At 44.2% G+C, this 21,891-nt stretch overlaps 1 protein-coding gene across 7 annotated transcripts in view; it reads left to right on the top strand.

Annotated features, from left to right (window-relative positions):
- Positions 1-21,891, top strand: part of TGFBR1 (transforming growth factor beta receptor 1) — a 468,434-nt gene that overhangs the window by 256,567 nt on the left and 189,976 nt on the right. For all 7 annotated transcript variants that reach the window (XM_073630719.1, XM_073630713.1, XM_073630717.1 and 4 more), the window contains 2 exons: positions 7,381-7,537; positions 8,163-8,287. In XM_073630719.1, the coding sequence (XP_073486820.1) occupies positions 7,381-7,537; positions 8,163-8,287 (282 nt within the window). The remainder of the gene's footprint in view (positions 1-7,380; positions 7,538-8,162; positions 8,288-21,891) is intronic.

Genomic DNA, 21,891 nt, shown 5'->3' with positions numbered 1-21,891 from the left:
CTGCTGTGTTCAGCTGCATGAGGGTAGTAAACCATGGCCTCCTCGGCCAGAAAGGAATTACTGCTACCACCAATGCCGTTGACTTCTTGAGCCTCAGGAGGAATCTCACTATGAGTGGAGTCGGAGGGAAAATGTACCCCAGGTGAAAATTCCAGGGGTGTTGGAGGCAATCCGTCCCCTCCGCCGAAGGAAATGGTATCCTTGATAGGAATCTCCTGCATTTTGCGTTTTCCGAAGTTGCAGCCAGGTCTATTTCTGGTGAACCCCAGGTCCGGGATATGAGAGCATAGGCCTGTGGGCTCAGAGACTACTCGTTGTTGGAGGTGAAATTCCTGCTCAGCGAGTCGGCCAAGACGTTCTGGACTCCTGGAACATAAACCGCCCTTAAATCCGACAGGTTCAGCTGTGCCCATTCTAGAACAGGACGGACCTCCTGCATCATGGACCTGCTTCTGGTGCCCCCCTGCCTGTTGATATAGGCGACCGCCACCTTGTTGTCCATCCTCAGAAGGACATGCTTCTCCCCTAAGAGGGAACTGAAGGCCAGGAGAGCCTGAAATTCTGCTTTCATCTCCAAAATATTCAACTGAGTCCTGTGTCCTGAATGGCCAGCGGCCCTGAGCCGCGTAATCCTGATAGTGAGCTCCCCACCCCTGCAGACTGGCATCTGAGGTCACTCTTGATGAGGAGTGATTATGTGTTTGCACCTTCTCAAGTTGCAAGGCCGTGTCCACCAATGCAATGATTGTTTTACCTCCTGAGAGATGTAAATCGGCTGGGACATTGACTTTCGTTCCACTGGCGCAGAAAGGATATTTGGAGAGGCCTCGAGTTCCATTGAGCCCACTGGATGAACAGAATGGTGGATGCTAAGGAGCCCAGGATACTGAGACATGCTCTGGCCGGTAGCCTTGTGGCCGAGATAGCCTTCTTCACCCTCTGAATTAGGGGAGGAATCTTTTCCCGTGGAAGCTCCACTGTGTTCTCCCTTGTGTCCAGCTCGGCCCCCAGAAAGACCATTCTCTGTGTGGGATGGATGTTGCTTTTTTTTCCAATTTATCAGCCACCCTAGGGACTGTAATGTGGAGACCAGAACTTCCCGATGCTGGATGAGAGACTCTTTGCCGTCTGAGAGAAGCAGGATGTCGTCCAGGTAATGATGGACCCTCAATCCTTTTTCTCTCAAGTGGGCTATTACAGGTAATAGGACCTTCGTAAATGTCCTGGGTGCGGTGGAGATCCCGAACGGGAGACTTCGAAATTGGAAGTGCCAACTGTTTAGAGTGAAACGGAGGAATCTTTGGAATTCGTCATGGATAGGGATATGTGGGTATGTGTCCTGGAGGTCGATGGAAAGCATCCAATCTCCCCGATTTATTGCTTGGAGGATTGATTGTAGGCTTTCCATCCTGAACGTTTCTACCCGGATAGACCGGTTGAGGTTCTTTAGGTCCAAGACTGAACAAAATTCCCCTGATTTCTTTTTTACTAGGAAGAGTGGGGAATAGAAACCTTTTCCTTTTTGAGATGGTGAGACCTTCACTATTGCTTGCTTTTGGAGTAGATCTTGGATATACTGGACCAAGGATAGCCTTTTCTCTTGGGAAGGAGGAAGCTTGGTTGAGCAAAAATGATCCCTTGGGGGGCGACTTTTGAATGACCATCTGTGCCCGAAATGGATGGTGGATACTGTCTATGGGCCTTTTATCATTCCTGCCCAAACCAGTTTGAACTTTGTGAGCTTGACACCCACCACTGCTGGTTGGGCGGGCGTACCTTCAAAATGACTTCTGGTCATTGGAGGCAGGGGTTTTGGGTTTTTGGAATTTGAGGAAGGATGTCTGAGGATTTTTCCAACTTCTCCTATATTCCTTCCCGGCCTATAGGATTTTGCATCCCTATATCTCTCCGGGAGATTGTGCTTAAAGGGAGGTTGTTTGTTGTTTTGGTCTTCTGTCTGAAGGGATGAGACCTGACTTTCCACCTGTCACTTTAGAGATTGCTGTATCCAGCTTTGCTCCGAAGAGGCTTACCCCATCGTACAGAATCCGGCACCAATTGGATTTTGAGGCAGGGTCGGCCGACCAGGGTTTAAGCCATAGCGCCCTTCTGGCCATTACAGTGGCTAACATGGATCTTGATGCGGATCTAATAGTGTCAGCGGAAGCTTCCACCACAAAGTCCCCTGCAAGGCTAAGTTCTTGTAAGGCCTTAATGATCTGTTCTTGATCTGCGCCCTCAGTGACAAGCTTTGCAGTATTCGAAGACCAACTGGAAATAGCTTTCCCGACGGCGGCCAGAGCTACTGCTGGTCTGCAGGCATCCCCTGCAAAAAGGTAAGCCCTTTTTAAGGTCTGTATCGACCTTTCTGTCCAGCACATCCCTGAACGTCACTGCGTCCTCAATGGGGAGCGTCACGTGTCTGGCTAGGCGCATCAAGGAAGCGTCTACTACTGGAGGGGAAACCAAGGGAGATACCTTGGGTCCTTTCAGTGGGTACAATTTGGTAAGTCTGTTGGATAGACTAATCTTCTTTTCAAGGTTCTGCCATTCCTCCTTAATAAGCTCATCTAGCTCGTCTATGAATGGAAAAGCTTCTGGTACTCTCTTGAGATTCGGGAAATACTTCCTCTGCTTCTGCTGCACCTCCTCAGGTTCCTCCCAGTTTATCGCTTCCTTGACGGATTTCACGAAAGGTCCTTTAAGCGAGAAATCAAATCCAGCTGATGCCTCCAGCTCTTCATCGTCTGACGGGAATTCTTGTTCCCTTGATGTACTGGGATGGGATGGTGAGGCGCTCTGGGCTGTAGCCTCCGCATCTGGAGTTAAGACATGCAGAGCAGGGACTCCGGTAGGCTCTATAGTACCCAGCTCTTTCTCCCTGGTGGCCTCCTCCATACATCTGCGGCAGGCCAGTTTGTCTGGTAGGGCTGTGGCCCCGCATACCCAACAAGCATTTCCCGCTGGGCGTGAGGGGTGTACAGGAGACTGACATCTACGTGCAGGGGATCTTCTGTGATAGGAACACCTATGCCTAGAGTAGGATCGACTCCTTCTATGGCTTCCCCTGTGGGCTGAGCGACTTCGCCTATGGCTGGAGCAGCTTCTCCTGCGTGAGGTCTCTCTTCGCCTTGATTTTGACGATCTTGATGACCTGGTAGGGCTGACTATTTAGGCAGCATTAGTACGATCCTGCTCTCTTTTTCGATCTTCACTACTTACCATTGGAATCCCCCCCCTTACCTATTAGGCTGATGGTGATCTGCTGGGGCAGCGGCCTCCATAGAAAGTAAAAGGGTGATACACCTGGGAGAGATACAGGCAGGTATAAACATGCAGGCAGCCAAGAAGGTACAGGGAGAGAGGAAAACACTTACCCAGAGGGGGTGAACGCCAGAAGTGTAAAATACAGCTGTCAGTGCAGTCAGGGTACCTTCAGGCAACAGGAGGAACACAGAATGACAGTCTGAGCTTTTTAAATTCGCCGCCATGGCCGCTGAGGTCACGTCCCGCTCGCGCATGCGCAGTAGCGCCACGCTACGCTCTGCGCCATCTTGGAACCTGGCAAACCCGACAGGGCGCCCTGAGGCCGTGCACCGCGCATGCGCGGAAGCGCCGAGACGCTCGGCGTACCAGGGGGAGGCACAGAGGGACTACAACGCCCAGGATAGCCACACCAACAAGATGAAAAGGGTTTGTGGAGACCGCTGCACACAACTAAGCCTATTTAAGGCTTATACTGGAGCCGCAACATACCCCTGAGACCACCAGAGTGGGGTTCCTTCCATCTAGCTCATTTAGAGGCTGTACAGGCAAGGACTTCCACCCAGGAGAGGCTAGAACCTGGCTGGGGCGAATGCGGTAAGGGGGTGCTTCTTAATCCGTTTGGTCCTGACAGGTGAGGAAAAATTAGAGAATACTGGGGCGGGGGCCCTCTCTACAATTTATAGCTATGTGGTCCTATCAGGTTGTGGGGGCGGAGTCACAACCCAAAGTGTATGCTGCCATGATGCGACAGGAAATAGGATTTTTATAACAGCTTACCTGTAAACACCTTTTCTTTTGAAGTACCTCACGGGACCCACAGGTCCCGCCCCTCTTTCTAGTATACACGTGTATTGTTTTGCTACAAAACTGAGGTACTCCCGGTATGGGAGGGGTTATATAGGGAGACAACTTCCTGTTTAGGGTGTGCCAGTGTCCAGCAGCTGAAGGTGGCCTATAACCCACATAGTAATTACTATGGCTCTGTGTCCCGTGATGTACTTCAAATGAAAAGGATTTTACAGGTAAGCTTTTATAAAAATTCTATTTTTTGACCACAACCATAAACGTTATATTTGGAGAGGAGTCAACAAGGCCTATGATGAAAGGTACACCATTCCTACTGTGAAACACGGAGGTGGATCGCTGATGTTTTGGGCATGTGTGAGCTACAAAGGCACAGGAAATTAGGTCAAAATTGATGGCAAGATGAATGCAATATGTTATCAAAAAATACTGGAGGAACATTTGCATTCCTCAGCCAGGAAGCTGCGCATGGGACATACTTGGACATTCCAACATGACAATGATCCAAAACAGAAGGCCAAGTCGACCTGTCATTGGCTACAGCAGAATAAAATGAAGGTTATGGACTGGTCATCTGTCTCCTGAAATCAATATCATTGAGCCACTCTGGGGGAGATCTCAAACATGCAGTTCGTGCAAGACAGCCCAAGAATTTACAGGGACTGGAGGCTTTTTGACAAGAGGAATGGGCAGCTTTACCATCTGAGAAGATAGAGCCTCATTCACAAATACCACAAAAGACTTCAAGCGGTCTTTGATGTTAAAGGGGGCAAAATGGTATTAAGAACTGGGGTATGTAAACTTTTGATCAGGGTCATTTGGTTAGTTTCTGTTTTCATGATTTAAAAAGAGTAAACACAGTTGATTGATAATAAATGGCTTCAGCCAAACACTAACCATGAGTGAAAGCAAAGTTTTTGTGTTATCATTCATATGAAAAATGGCCAAGAAATAGTAAAATTCAGCCAGGGTATGTAAACCTATGAGCACAACTGTATACAGTATCTCACAAAAGTGAGTACACATCTCACATTTTTTGTAAATATTTTATTATATCTTTTCATCTGACAACACTGAAGAAATTACACTTTGCTACAATGTAAAGTAGCGAGTGTACAGCTTATATAACAGTGTAAATTTACTGTCCCCTCAAAATAACTCCACACACAGCCATTAATGTCTAAACCGCTGGCAACAAAAGGGAGTACACCCCTAAGTGAAAATGTCCAAATTGGGCTCAAAGTGTCAATATTTTGTGTGGCCACCATTGTTTTCCAGCACTGCCTTATCCCTCTTGGGCATGGAGTTCACCAGAGATTCACAGGTTGCCACTGAAGTCCTCTTCCACTCCTCCATGACGACATTACGGAGCTGGTGGACGTTAGAGACATTGCGCTCCTCCACCTTCCATTTGAGGATGTCCCACAGATGCTCAATCAGGTTTAGGTCTGGAGACTTGCTTGCCAGTCCATCACTTTTTTACCCTCAGCTTCTTTATTAAACCCAGTCTCTGAAGGGAGGGAATCATGGTCTGCTTCAGTATGTCACAGTACATGTTGGCATTCATGATTCCCTCAATGAACCGTAGCTCCCCAGTGCAGGCAGCACTCATGCAGCCCCAGGCCATGACACTCCCACCACAATGCTTGACTGTAGGCAAGACACACTTGCCTTTGTACTACTCACCTGGTTGCTGCCACACACGCTTGACACCATCTGAACCAAATAAGTTTATTTTGGTCTCATCAGACCAGGACATGGTTCCAGTAAATGTTCTTAGTCTGCTTGTCTTCAGCAAACTGTTTGCGGGATTCCTTGTGCATCATCTTTAGAAGAGGCTTCCTCCTGGGATGACAGCCATGCAGACCAATTTGATGCAGTGTGTGGCGTATGGTCTGAGCACTGACAGGCTGACCCCCCCACCCCACCCCTTCAACCTCTGCAGCAATGCCGGCAGCACTCATACATCTATTTCCCAAAGATAACCTCTGTATATGACGCGGTGCACTTGCACTGAACTTCTTTGGTCAACCATGGCGAGTGGAACCTGACCTGTTAAATCACTGTATGGTCTTGGCCACCATGCTGCAGCTCAGTTTCAGGGTCTTGGCAATCTTCTTATAGCCTAGGCTATGTTTATGTAGAGAAACAATTCTTTTTTTCAGATCTGCACAGAGTTCTTTGCCATGAGGTGCCATGTTGAACTTTTGTTGCCAGTGGTTTAGACATTAATGGCTGTGTGTTGAGTTATTTTGAGGGGACAGCAAATTTACACTGTTTACACTGTTATATAAGCTGTATACTCACTACTTTACATTGTAGCAAAGTGTCATTTCTTCAGTGTTGTCACATGAAAAGATATAATAAAATATTTACAAAAATGTGAGGGGTATACTCACTTTTTTGAGATGCTGCGTATGTATGTATTTTTATATATATATATATATATATATATATATATATATATATATATATATATATATATATATATATATATATATATATATATTTATTTATATATATATATATTATTATAATGTTTTCCCCCTATTTTTATAATAGCTCATATACAGTATAATCTCTGTTCTCAGGAGCTCAGGCAGGGGAAACAGCAGGCACTGAACTTCCCAGTGAATGACTGTGCAGAGGGGGCGTGTCAACAGGAGTCTGATCATTGGAGGAGAGCACACTGAGATCCCAGCACAGATGGAGAACTAACCACACTATGCTCTCCTGCCTAGCGTGGTCAGCTTTGAATAGGAAAGCAGAGGGACTGGCAGGAACAAGCTATGTTATGACCAGAAAATATAGAATGAGAGTTGCCAGGTTTGGTAGTGGAGAAGACAGGGAGAGATGCTACAGAATGCAGTGTATTCAGTGCACGATTTCATTTTGTGGACTCAGCGGAGGAAATGGTGTGTGATGAGGACATATACACTGATGAATAAGAATCTCTACCATGGTGTGGAACTAAACAATGAGCTGGTGACTTTATTGTTGCAGTGCTAAAAAGAAGACACATATGCATTCCTGGTGCATACATCCCTGGTAGCAGAATCCTACAGCATCCTACAACAGTAAAAAGTCATCTCTGGTTATTGAACACACGGAGAAGGATTGAAACGCGGAATTCTGTATATCTAGTCACTCTGAGCACTTGGTGCACTGAGCACTCACAGGAAACAATGACCAAACTCCTAGTCAGGAAATTCAGTTTTTAGTTTTTTTCAATCAGTTTATTAATATATAGGTTATGGCATCTTAATCCTTTATTACTTGCTTATATGTTTTTTTTTTTATATCTTAAAGGAAAGCCAGCTATAGCCCACAGAGATCTGAAATCGAAAAATATTTTGGTAAAGAAAAATGGAACTTGCTGCATAGCAGACCTGGGCTTAGCTGTCCGACATGATTCTGCCACAGATACAATTGACATTGCACCAAATCACAGAGTTGGAACTAAAAGGTACATTCTGAGATGTAGTTGTAGGCTAGCTGAAACTAGTTATACAAACATTGTTGTAAAGATGGTTTGTTAAAAACTTTTTGATGTCGGGCAGGAAACTTTATCTTTGTTTTGTTTTTTTTCCAGTTTCACCATTTGTGACTTAGATCCTATATTTCGTTTTGTGGCAAAAAATGCATTTGCATCCTAAATATGATTATCTAGCCCACATGTGTCAAACAAGAGGCCATTTCATGTGGCCCCCGCACCCCACCAAACCGAATAGTGGCCACACTCACTATTCGATTCAATGCGGTTTGGTGGGGGGCGTGGTTGAGTTCCTACACCTATTCTCCTGGATAAATATATAAAGTCTTACAGATACAACCGGACCTTTGATGGCAACCATACTGCTGATGCGGCCTGTGATGAAACTGAGTTTGACACCCCTGATCTTGCCTTTTACAACCAGCCTCATGAAAGAATAGCATCCTAAGGAACAAGTTAGAGTAGGGATCCTTCCAAGCTTGTCTAGGTGCTAGCGTACTTTTTTAATTATTTTACTCAATAGCAGATAGGATGTTTTATTTATCAAAACATTGCTGTACTTTGGAGGAAAAAAACATGTTTTCTTTTTGTATTTCAGATATATGGCTCCAGAGGTACTGGATGATTCTATAAATATGAAACATTTTGAGTCCTTTAAACGTGCTGATATCTATGCAATGGGATTAGTTTTCTGGGAAATTGCTCGGCGCTGTTCCATTGGTGGTAGGTCATAGGTTATTCCACAGTTTAACTGCAGATGTGCAAAGAAGCATGTTGTCAAGAATATCGTGAGTTTAAAAGGAGAGTTCACCTTTACAAAAAACCTGCCTCTGCAGGTGGTAAGGGATGTTTGTAGATTAAAACAAACTGTGCAACTCTGAATAAAGATGAATAATACCCTTGCTATAGGTTTAAGCCATTTACATACCTTATGAAGCCCAACTGGAATACTCCCAGGGCATTGCTAGGTGAGGCCTTGTTGTCACTGCTCACCTCCACCATCACAACAGTGAGCTCTTTCTCTCATACCCCCCTCACATTCTCTTTGTCTCCCCTGATGCAGTAGCTCTGAGCTCAGCATTTAAGAGCTCACGCCTGTGATGGTGGAGGTAAGCAGTGATGACTAGGCCTCATTTAGGAACATCTTGGGAGTACTTTGCAACATCCTGGGAGTATTCCACTCAGGCTTTATAAGGTATCTAAATGGCCTACATCTATATCAAGGGCTTTATTCAACTTTAGTCAGAGCTTGCACAATTAGTTTTTGTCTACTGCGATGACCCTTAACTGCATAGGCAGTTTTGTGGTAAAGTTGAACTATCCCTTTAACTTCAGGTGAATGTGGTGTTTTTTTATTTCTTTTTTTCTCTATTAAGCTTTGCATAAAGTATTGTAAAACACCATATACAAATATACCTTTCCGTAACAGGATGGAAGGGCAAGCAGCGCAAATCTATAATTCCACAATCTTACAATATTGCACCCACTACTATAACCTAGAGCTGCACGATTAATCATTAAAAACCCCCAATCTCGATTCAACCCCCCTCACGCTCTTAATCCGGCATTTCCACGATTCTATGTAACAAGTGCAGAGCTGTTCCCTGTTCAGAGCTGTCAGAAAAAAAACCTGGCAAATGTTTATTAACATTGCTCAGCACTGAGAGATAACTATAAACATTGTATCATTTGGTTCTTTTAGATCAAAGGGATGTACTTTTGTCTGTAAATGAGGGCAGTTTAACCACTTAAAGACTAAGCCTTTTTCTGACACTTGTTGCTTACAAGTTAAAATCAGTATTTTTTGCTAAAAAAAACTTAGAACCCCCAACATTATATATTTTTTTTCAGCAGAGACCTTAAAAAATAAAATGGCGGTTGTTGCAATATTTTATGTTGCACTGTATTTGCAAAGTGGTCTTTCAAACACAATTTTTGGGAAAAAAATGCACTTCAATTAAAAAAAAACGAAACTGTAAAGTTAGACCAATTTTTTTGTATAATGTGAAAGATGATGTTTCAGTGCGAGAATCGTAATCTTTATTCTGAGCAAAAAAATTGGGATTCTCTACTCAATTTCTACTGAGTTGGGCAGCTCTACTATAACCTAATCCCTTATTAAAACATGTGTAGTACATAATCTGTGTAATACATAACCACTTCTATACAAAAAATATCAAAGTGTCTTGAATGAAATAGCTCAAATCCTTATACAAAAAAATGATCACAGTGGGGCAGTAAATAAAGTGCAAATGCTGATAAAAAGTGCAAACAATATGTGCTAAAAAAAAGTGCTGAGTGCAAAAATGAATGCCTACTATTCATAAAGTACATGAGTGGTCCAAAATTCATATATATTCCAAATCATAAAAAAAGGTCCATTCAAGAAACTCAAAAGAAGAAAGTCCAAAGAAGGTGATCAAAGATGAATAGTCTATTCACATTAAACACCCGGTGTGCTCCTTCACCATTTGCTCCAAAATCACTCACCAGAAACAATGGCTGGTCAAATTATAAACTAGTAGAAGCGCTCTGTGTAAAATAAATCCAACTCAAAAAACTATCCACACTGCTACTCCCGATACGTCTCTCGAGTGGGACACGGTCATACATGGGTTTCTTTTAGGAAAGGGGAAGGAAAATCTCCATAGCGTAAAATCGTTTAAAATTACTAATTTATTAAAAACATTAAGAACACTCACATATTTCAAGTGTCATCCCAACACTGGGGAACAAAAACTCTGTTGTAATGTGTGTTTATCGCCTCCGGCTGAAGCATTCAAGCCGCAAGTTCGAAACCGGCAAGCATGGTAAAGGTGAACTATCCCTTTAACTTCAGTTGAATGTGGTGGTTTTTCTTTTCTTTTTTTATCTATTAAGCTCTGCATGAAGTATTGTAAAACGCCATATACAATATACCTTTCTGTAAGTTAATTAAAATGGTTTAACCACTAGACTCTTACAGTTTGTAGATTGGGGTAACCGGCATGTATCCCTGTGCCAAGGAAACTTTTGTTTGCATTCTACACTTGACAGCAGGAAAATACATCAAGATGCATTCATCCAGCTGTCAGACTGTGTTGTCTCCAACAGCATTGATCTAAACTAGCAGTCATAAACCAGAGTGTTACATAGTTACATAGTAGGTGAGGTTGAAAAAAGACACAAGTCCATCAAGTCCAACCTATGTGTGTGATTATGTGTCAGTATTACATTATATATCCCTGTAGGTGCTTATCTAATAGTTTCTTGAAGCTATCAATGCTCCCCGCTGAGACCACCGCCTGTGGAAGGGAATTCCACATCCTTGCCGCTCTTACAGTAAAGAACCCTCTACGTAGTTTAAGGTTAAACCTCTTTTTTCTAATTTTAATGAGTGGCCATGTGTCTTGTTAAACTCTCTTCTGAGAAAAAGTTTTATCCCTATTGTGGGGTCACCAGTACGGTATTTGTAAATTGAAATCGTATCCCCTCTCAAGCGTCTCTTCTCCAGAGAGAATAAGTTCAGTGCTCGCAACCTTTCCTCATAACTAAGATCCTCCAGACCCTTTATTAGCTTTGTTGCCCTTCTTTGTACTCGCTCCATTTCCAGTACATCCTTCCTGAGGACTGGTGCCCAGAACTGGACAGCATACTCCAGGTGCGGCCGGACCAGAGCCTTGTAGAGTGGGAGAATTATCGTTTTATCTCGGGAGTTGATCCCCCTTTTAATGCATGCCAATATTCTGTTTGCTTTGTTAGCAGAAGCTTGGCATTGCATGCCATTGCTGAGCCTATCATCTACTAGGACCCCCAGGTCCTTTTCCATCCTAGATTCCCCCAGAGGTTCTCCCCCCAGTGTATAGATTGCATTCATATTTTTGCCACCCAAATGCATTATTTTACATTTTTCTACATTGAACCTCATTTGCCATGTAGTCGCCCACCCCATTAATTTGTTCAGGTCTTTTTGCAAGGTTTCCACATCCTGCGGAGAAGTTATTGCCCTGCTTAGCTTAGTATCGTCTGCAAATACAGAGATTGAACTGTTTATCCCATCCTCCAGATCGTTTATGAACAAATTAAATAGGATTGGTCCCAGCACAGAACCCTGGGGAGTGGTTCTTGTTCATAATAGCCATTAATAGTGATCACTTGCAGGCTTAAGATTTGCTTTACAAACAGACCTCTTCAGTTGGCAGATGCTAACACAGCCCGAAGATGGCAGTGTACCAGTGTTCATCATTGTAATTGTCAGTTATATTAAACACAATGGCAAATTTAGTTGTATTGCGAATGTATCTCATGCTGCTTAAATCGTCTGACCATCTGCTCATCAGTAACCTCTTGTCAAATGATTACACTTTTATCTCCCTTCTTCTTACAGCGCCCTTTATTCTAAAATCTTAATACAATAATGGAATTACTTTTAATTCGTGTCCCATGTCTGGTTGGTTGGTTGTACTACCCGAAGAACTTTTGTGAATCTTCACCAGGGTATGTGGATGCAGGGATCTCCCTCACTGCACTGTTGTATTCTGACAGTGGGGACTCCCTCCCCTGTCAGAATGCACAGATCAGCGTTGCAGCTATTGGCTGCATGCACTGAAGAAATGCTGGTTTTCCAGCAGGCCCATTCAACAGAAGCCGGTCTTAAGGATCAGCTTCTGTTGAGCACAGAGGGCTCCACACATACTGAAATCGTTCCTGCTTACTGGCCAAATTTAGATATACAGGGGTTGTACAAAGTTATGAAAACGCCAGGTAAAAGAACTAAATTGTTACCTAATATGGTGATACGGATGTTATCCCCACACTAGGGTGGATCTGCCCAGGTATAAACTGAAAGTTGCTCTCCAGAGACAAGGAGCCCCAGGTGCTGGCTAATGCTAGTTGAAGCTGTGTGCAATTGGGAAAACTAACCAGCTATGAGTAAGCACTTGGCATAAGTGCGAAACGCGTAAGCTGACTGCCTGTACACTCTGTCTATGATGTACTGTATGACATGTTCCTGATTTTACAATAAAGAAGTTTGGATTATAATTTCCTGGAGTGCGGCTGTCCAGATTTTCCCAATTGCACACTGTTACCTAATATGGTGTTGGGCCACCTTTGGCATGCAAAATGGCCTGACTCTTCTGGGAATTGACAAACCTAAGACTTGGGTGGTGGATAATGGAATCTGATACCGCACTTCATGCAAAAAGTGTTCCAGTTCTCGCAGAGATGCCAGAGGCGAAAAACGAGCCTGCGCCTTGTTCTCCAAAACTGACCATAGTGGCTCTCTGATATTGAGGTCCAGCGACTGCGGTGCCCAGGGAAGGTGCAGGACTTTGCCTGCATGCTCATCAAACCATGATTTGACAACACCAGCTGTGTGAATCAGAGCATTATGGTGTTGGTAAATGGTGCTGTCTTCAGGAAACAATGTCTGCATCATCGGGGGCACATGGTCGGTCAAAATGTGTACATAGTCGCTGGCAGTGTCTCTACCTTTCAAGGTGATGATGGGGCCTGCAGAATACCATGATGTGGCTGCCCAAACCATGGTTGTGCCACCACCATGGGTTTACCATTGGCACAAGACAGTCCTGGCCGTAAGCTTGAGACAGTGTTCTCTACACGTAAATACTTGCGGTGGTTGGGAACAGTGTGAAGCTTGATTCATTGGACCATATTACAGTCTTCCATTAATTGATGGTCCACGATTTGTGGGTGTTGCACCACTCTTTCCTCTTCTGAGTATTAACATTGGTCACTAGTGGTTTGTCAATTGCAACTCGCCTGTGAATGTTTCTCTTATAGAGTTGCCTCCACGCTGTTTGTGGACACCGGCTTTGGAAAACTAAGATTGAGCTCTGCAGTCACTTTTGCAGCAGTTTTCTTATTCCTGCGCAATGTCCTTTTTGTCTCTTTCGGTCAGTAGACCATATCAACCACGCTTTACGCATATCTGACAACGTTTTGCTGGAAACTGTATATGCCGTCATAACCTTTGATACTGTACCTCATGACACCGCAAATAAATTGGCAACTTCAGTCACAGGGGCACCAGCTAAGCGAGCACCAACAATTTGCCCTCTTTGAAACTTGGTGACATGACCCCGTATTAATAGCAGTGCTGCTATTAATACGGAGTCATGTGAATGACGAAAGTGAGGCTTCCCACCTGTTAGCTAGCTGTCTCATCACACAGCTTTTAGAGCTTTAGGGCTATAACGCTGAATAAAACCTTTCATTCATGAAAGTGCTCCAGACACTTAGTGGAGATATTCTTTAACGATTTGTGGCCTACAGTGCTTTTTTCTGTACGTGGAAATGTATAGCACTATGCATTTCCGTGCGGCTGTCGTTTCTGAAAAGGTCCAGGGATTTTTTCCCTGCATGGGCTGCTGTGCCTGTGCAAACACGGCCGCAGGGAAACTACAGTATTGTGAACCTAGTCTTAGGGAGTCTAGTCTAGGGGATAGGCACCAAAATGGTCTTTTTTTTTTTTTTGAGTAATTTTATTAACCTTTTCTTAGTTATACAACTTGAAAAGGCACAAATACACATAGTCATGTGCATGGTATAAAGCAATAAATCTTCAGGTTATATTGAACATGGTCTCTTTTGAACTAAGGTGATTCAGAAACTAATTACTGGTCTCTGGTTGTGGATGGTTTCCTTCTCCCCACTATGAAAAACCCCTCTGACGGGCATATCATCTTATCTGGGCTTTGAGTCTGGTTCTCTGGAACACCTGGGAACTCTCCTGAAAAACATGGTGCTGCATTACCTTTATTTCTGGAAAGGTTAGGGAACTCTCTCTGTGAGAGGCCTGATGACCTTTTCCATGTCCTGATCAGCGCTGAGCATGTCATTTTGTGACTTTACGATTTCTCCCAAAAATCCCTAAGATGGCCTTCATTATTTCAATAGATGATCTCTATGTTGAAGGATGGGAGTTCAACATAAGTGCCTCTCTTTCCTGATTGCAGGAAGGTATATATTTTGGGAATGCCCTGTAATCACCTATATGGTAAGCAGACAGGACTCAATAGGACCCTGCTGCAGATTTCACTATAGTAGATAGTCAGGTGGCCTTCGGGGGACCTGCTCCCAGGGAGATAAGTCCTCCTTCTGCAGCCAAACTATAGTCTTCCATGGAAATTTCATTTGATTCCTTCTTTCCTATCCTCCATCCTTCCAAAATTCCCAGCAGTAGCACAAGGATCCTTACCCTTTGCTCCTCCGCAGAAGGTTTTACTAAATTCAGGGATAGGTTACATGACTTTTAAAATTGTACATTGGGTAGGTTTAGGTTGTGGTCTGTCACTCCTGGAAACCAACAATGTGGCTTAATTCTTTGGGCCGTGATGTCATCCACATGCTTCCATTTCTGGAAGCATGCACGCTGGAGCCGCCGGTTAAGGCACTCCCTACTGAAGAAACGGCATGGGTGCCCGTTTCTTCTGGGCACATGCGCCAATGACATAATCGGTGCAGTATATTGTAAATACCCCCTAAACGTTGCACGTTTAGGAGATATTTACAGTACCTTTTAGGTAAGCCTTATTCTAGACTTATAAAGAAGAAAAAGCACCGCGCTGTATACCCTTAAACAATTAGCACAATCAAGTAATAAATGACATACAATAAAAAAGAAGAAAAAGCAGCCGCTTATAGGTGAGATACACACACTAAACAATAAATAAAATAGAAGAAGCAGCGCTGTAAACCAAAATGTGATAAATAAATGTCACAATAGTGATAAATAATGCATAAAGTCCATAATCTGATCAATTGAGTCAGTACAGTTCTAACAGTGACAATCTTCAAAGGTGAAACGGATGAGGAACCCCAGCATGGGTCTCTTCCAGAAATAATTAGCGAATGAAACTGGATACCTTCACCGCACCACTGTGATATGAGTAAAATACACGCTTACCAACTGGCAAGCTTAAGAAAGCTTGTGACCTTAACCCGGTCGGGGCCTTTCTTGAGATGGAGACACCACTAAACCGCTCCTTAGACTGTGACTGGACCACTAGCCTCCATAAAAAGGGGAACCTGGATGCGGGAGATGCTAAACTCCTATCCAGGAGTTGTTCTCACAGACAATACCTTAGTATATAGCTTCTTGATCTTTAATCCTTGTTGTCTGCTTTACATTTTAGGCTTGGGCCCTGCTGTTTTATGGTGGTTCCTTTATCTGTGCGGCTGCTGTGCACACACCGGCGGTGTGTGCACAGCAGCCGCACAGATAAAGGAACCACCATAAAACAGGAGGGCCCAAGCCTAAAATGTAAAGCAGACAACAAGGATTAAAGATCAAGAAGCTATATACTAAGGTATTGTCTGTGAGAACAACTCCTGGATAGGAGTTTAGCATCTCCCGCATCCAGGTTCCCCTTTTTATGGAGGCTAGTGGTCCAGTCACAGTCTAAGGAGCGGTTTAGTGGTGTCTCCATCTCAAGAAAGGCCCCGACCGGGTTAAGGTCACAAGCTTTCTTAAGCTTGCCAGTTGGTAAGCGTGTATTTTACTCATATCACAGTGGTGCGGTGAAGGTATCCAGTTTCATTCGCTAATTATTTCTGGAAGAGACCCATGCTGGGGTTCCTCATCCGTTTCACCTTTGAAGATTGTCACTGTTAGAACTGTACTGACTCAATTGATCAGATTATGGACTTTATGCATTATTTATCACTATTGTGACATTTATTTATCACATTTTGGTTTACAGCGCTGCTTCTTCTATTTTATTTATTCTAGACTTGCCTATAGGTACAAAGTGTAAGGCTCAGTTCACACTGTATGCCAGTGCGGCTCCCAGCAGGGGTCCTGTGTGTCCTGGTTCATTGTTTCAGGTCCGAGTAAAGGCCTGAATTTTGGGCTGAATTCGGATCTGAAATAGACCAAAAGACGCACAGGGCTCCTGAGCCGCATCAGAGATATGTGAACCAGCTCCATAGAGAGACGGTCACATTCTCCTGCTATTGCAAATTGTATGTAGGGATCCCGCATCCAATTCGCAATAGTGTGAACCCAGCCTCAAGGGAGGTTTACAAACTCTTAAGCGTTACTCGTCACCAGTTGCCTCACCCAACCCCATACCCTGCCCCTTATTCTGCCCCTAAACATGTCCTCATAAATTATCTCATGAAATGTTAAATGTTTTATGCAGCCTCATCAGTGCACGGGAATTAGAGAGGAGAGCTGGCTGGATCACACAGAGCAGGGATCTCCCGCTGTGATACAGCATGGATTTGAATTGCACGGCGGCCGCAGTCAAACAAAGTCCCGACTCCTATGATAGACATCGCATGTCCCGGCATTTGATTGGTGTGCTGTGTATTATGGGAGCCGGTCCAGGAGGTATGACTTCATTTAAATGTGGCCGCTGGGCAAATTTAAATCCATGTAACCACAGCGGGATATTCCGCTCTGTGTGAAGGTAATTATCTGCTCTCTTCTCTAGCATCAGGTTGCTCTTCGGTACCCTCCCTGTAGTAGTTGCATTTCACCAGTTTGCTTGGCCTTTTCTACATCTAGGCTTGTTTCAAGTGTTGATCCTTTTTATATTCATATACAGTGATATCTTTTTCTGTTGGACCCCTCCGTGACTGTTGCTCACCCCCTTAGTTGGACTGCTTTTGGATGTCCTGTCTGTTTCAGAATTCCTGTGTCCTTTAAAGGATAATAAGGGGAATTAAGATTTTTGTTCTTACTGTAATTTTTTTTCTTAGAGTCTAGGAACACCGATCTAGCCCTCTGTGTCGTTGATCTTGTGTACTGCTTGTTCAAAAACGTAGGCATAATGTATTTTCTTTCCAAGGTTCGATTTGTCACATGTCTGATGATTTTTGTTTCAGTACAGTTGTTGGATGTGGTCAGACATTCCTGCACATTACATATTTTGACGGGGCATTTATCAGAATTGTTGCTGTGGGCAATATAAGTGCAAGAGAGACAATTTTTTTCTTACAATGTGCTCCCCTTTGCACAGATTAAATCACGAACAATTCCCATACTATGCTGTTCTTTTTTCTTTATCGTACATCATAGGACACAGAGCCTCAAGTAATTACTTGGGTTATGGGCCTACCTTCAGGTGTTGACACTGGTATAACCAAGACAGGAAGTTTACTCCCCTATATAACCCCTCCTCCTTCCAGGAGTCCTGTTTTTTCGCCAGTGTCTAAGGTGTTGGTCACGAGTGAAGATGTGCTCTGAGGAGCTCCAGGGAGGGATCCATGTTGGATTTCAAAAACCTCCACAACCGGATCCATCCTCGCCACTGAGGCCATAGGATGGTTCCCGGGCCTCGCATTGAAGAAGGAGGTTTTGCCTGTAAGCTTCTCTTCGAGAGCTGGACCCTAGGAACCAGGACGCTTTTTGGTTTTTCATATTACCTAAAGTTGTTCCTGAGGGGTGCTATACATGGTCCAAAGGAGCGGAACCCCTTTAAAAAGGGCCCCAGTCTTTGAAGGTTTAACTACCCTGTCGGCCGTGATAGGTGAAGGTTGGATCTGTCTGTTAAATCAGCAGTATCCTGCAGCGAGGATAAGGTAATGGGAGAAGCCTAGGAACTGTAAAAAGTAAAGTGCCTTTTTCGGCAGCTCTGTGTCTGGCTATAGCAGCGGGTGTGGTCCCTGCAGCCAGAGGGGAGTTCTTAATGGAACAGATGGTGTTCCTCTTCTGAGGGATCTAAAGGGGTTACAGCAGTAGTTTATGAACATACAAAACCAGCCATTTGCATTTGTTTGTATAAAGTGAAGTCTTCCTTTAAAACTAGGAGCTTAACAAACACTGCTGATAAAAATTCCCCTCCCCCTCCCCTCTCCTCCTGGAGAGGTGCGGCAACAGCTGACACTTATGTGTAATCAGGTTCTCACCTGAGGCTTAACACAGATGCTCTCAGTTCATATGCTGAAGACAGAGGTCTGTCACACTAAGAGTCACAGGAGCGCTGGGCATGTAAAGGTGTGTAAACAGGCATTTCTAGCACAGCAAATATTCTGGTACTCAGTATCAAAGGTTGTTCCTTATGATGACATTGTTTTCTTTTGCTAAACTATTGTTCAGCAAATACCATAATTTGTTAAAGTGCCTCTGCTGTTGTGCTTAGCACATTTGATTTCCAGTGTATCACAAAGGTACCAAGGATTCCACCCCCAGGCGCTGGGAACTCCAGTCATGCCTCCACACTGTCATCCTCTCCGGAGATACCTGACATGGCACGCCAGGGTGAGTCATTGGAAGCAATTGGTGTTGCAACTGCTTCTCACACTTCAGATGTGACTAAAGATGCATTGTCCTCTTCCCTGTTGGGCTTAGAAGGAAAATTAGCGGCTTTAATCCCATTCTCCATCCAAGAGGATAGGAAGCATGCTAGATCCCCCACCTCAAACCCCCTTTTTCCAAGGGAACAGTGGACACAGGATGAGGTGTTATCCTCAGGTGATCACGGGGGAAAACAAGCCAAAATTTTCCTCTGTGGAGGAGACAACAGTTGATGAACCTTATGCAACCTCACAATCTGACAGATTGATGGTACAAACTCTTACAGAGATGGTTCATTCCACTTTTTATACTACTCCTAACAGAGTAAGCTGAAAGTCCAGGTCCCTTCTTTGGTTTAAAAAAAAAAAAAAAAAAAAAAAACCTTTTTACAGCGCTTATTTATGCTGAATGGGATCATCTGGATGAGCATTTTTTCCCTCCAAAGAGTTTCTCAGTTCTCTATCATCATGGAGGAAAAATTCACAAAGGTTGGAAAGTACCAGCAGTAGACGCTGCGATTTCCAGCTCAAGATGCATAATTGCTTAAGCATTCAACAGATAAGGACTTGGAATTTTTTTTGTTAAAATCCTCCTACCAATGGCGCTATGTTTTGCCATAAATGCCATAAAAGACCCTATCCACCAGACGTCGCGCCTTGCGCTTGTTCTAAAACATGCTTAGGACCCTGTGGTTAAAAGGGTTGGTCAGCAGAAGCATCTTGCAAAAAAGGGGTGTCTGACTAGTTTCCTTTTTCATTGGGGAAGGTTTGGTGAAATACATCCAAATGATTTCTAGCAGTAAAGCTCTTTTGTCCAGTAGAAGGTATAAATGTCCTTTTATTTAAAGTGAAGCCACAACAGCTCACAGGTTAAGTACTCTGACGGCCAGTGCAGCCATTGGAGACTTCCTGACAGACATGGGTTCAGATTCACATGTCTGCGTTTACTAGTGAAGGAGCCACTCCTCAGGAGTTAACTACTCTGACGGCCAGTGTAACCATGGGAGGCTTCCTGAAAGACGTGGGACCTCGTCCTCACGTTGGCTCCTTGTGACCTTGGACAAGTCACTTAAACAGATTCCTTCCTCTGCGCAGGGGCAGCTGCCTCTAGGCAGCGGTGACGGCCTCCACCGTCAGACTCTAGGGCATGATTTCCAAGAAATACTGTTCAGATCTGTGCGACTTCAAGGTAGTCCCTGCACTACTTTGGTACCACTTTGATGGAACTTGAGGTCCATAAACCTCTAAAATACACAGGCATTGTTTCCTGTCGCATCAAAATCGCGCCCCGACGTATTCTTGGTGGCAAAGGATCACAGTAAAATCACGCAACTTTGGGGTTGCAATAGTGGAAACTGAACCTAAGAGGAGAAAATGTTCAGCCCCTGTATACATGATTGAAGATACGTTTTTCGACCGCCCTGCAGGGCCTAGAAGGAAAATTAGCGACTTTAATCGCATCCACTATCCAAGCATGAGAAGCGTGTTAGACCCCCCTCCCCCACCTGAGATCCCTTATCAAGGGAACAGTGGGTAGAGGATGAAGGATTACCCCCAGGTAATCAGGAAGAAAGGCAAACCGAGTACTCCTCTGCAGAGGAGACAACTAGAGTTGAACTTTTTTTCAGCCTCGCAATCTGAGAAATTGCTGGTAAAAACCTCTTACAGAGATGATTTGTGCCTCTTTCAAGCTACCTCCAGTAGAGTCAGCTGACAGTTCTGTTTTCTCTTAGGTTCCTTGGAACCTTCACTGCCTTTTTCATGCGTTTCCTGTACATGTACAGAGCCACGCAGAAATTCAACAGATCCATTCTAGATCTAAAAGAATCTAAATCAGTTCCTGAAAATCCGCTCCTTTCTATGGAGTCGATCAAGTCAGTAGTTTCTATCCTGCAAGGAGGAAAACTTCTGTCGCCTATCGGCATCAGGAATGCATATCTGCATGTCCATATATTTCCCGCTCACCAAAGGTTTCTGCGGTTCGAAGTAGAACAGCAGCATTTCAGTTTATAGCCTTGCTCTTCGGGCTAGCTACAGCACCTCGAGTGTTCACAAAGGTGCTAGCCCCACCTGTAGCCAGGTCAAGGGCACAGGGCTTAAACAGTCTTGGCATACCTAGACGATCTATTGCTAATAGACCAATCGCTGTTCGGAGTAAGGTGTACGCATTACAACCAGTTACCTGGAAAGGTCTGGGTTGCATTCTCAACCTAGTAAACTCTCCATTAAAATTGCTAAAAGAGGGCTGCAGTATTTTGGGTCTGATCATAGATACAGCCCAGAAAAAGGGTCTTCTTGCACAGAAAAAAAAAAAAACACCACTCTATAAAAGAGTTGGTGCGGATGGTCAGGTCAAAAGGAGGTCCCTCCATTCACCTTTGCATGAGGTTGTTAGAAAGGATGGTGGCTTCATTCAAAGCAGTTCCCTTTGCCCAGTTCCATCCGAGACTGTTGCGAAACAGTATTCTATTTTCTTGGAACAAAACGATCCAAGCTTTGGACTTGCCAATGCGGCTGTCCCCAAGGGTGCCCCAAAGCCTCAATTGGTGATTACTAAAGAATGTCCTAAAGGGTAAATACTTAAAACCACTTTTCTGGAAAGTGGTAATGACAGAGAAGACAACTGTCCAAGTGTTCAAGAACCGAAAGAGCCTTGCCCATCAACATCCTAGAGATTCGGCAGTGCGTCTGGCTCTAAAATGCCTGGACTTCCAGGTTAAGGGATTGTCCCGACAAGTTCCAATCCGTCAATGCCACGGCTGTGACCTATATCAATCACCAAAAGGGGGCACCAAGAATCTCTCAGTGCAGAGAGAAGTGAACCGTATTCTAACTTGGGCAGAAAGAAATATTCCGTGCCCATCGGCAGTCTTCATTCCCGGGAATGGAGAATTGGCACGCGCACTACTTGTGCCGCCAGCAGATTATTCCCAGGGGAATGGTCTATTCACCCCGACGTGTTTCGGCTGTTTGTCAAGGATGGGGGACTCCGGATGTAGATCTTCTAGCATCCAGTGCAACAAAGTTAGTCAACTTTGTGTCCACAACAAGGGATCCATTCCCATGCAGAACAGATGCGTTGG

This window comes from Aquarana catesbeiana, linkage group LG05 (assembly GCF_042186555.1).
Source record: "Aquarana catesbeiana isolate 2022-GZ linkage group LG05, ASM4218655v1, whole genome shotgun sequence".
Lineage (NCBI taxonomy): Eukaryota > Metazoa > Chordata > Amphibia > Anura > Ranidae > Aquarana > Aquarana catesbeiana.
This window is presented reverse-complemented; position numbering and strand designations above follow the sequence as displayed.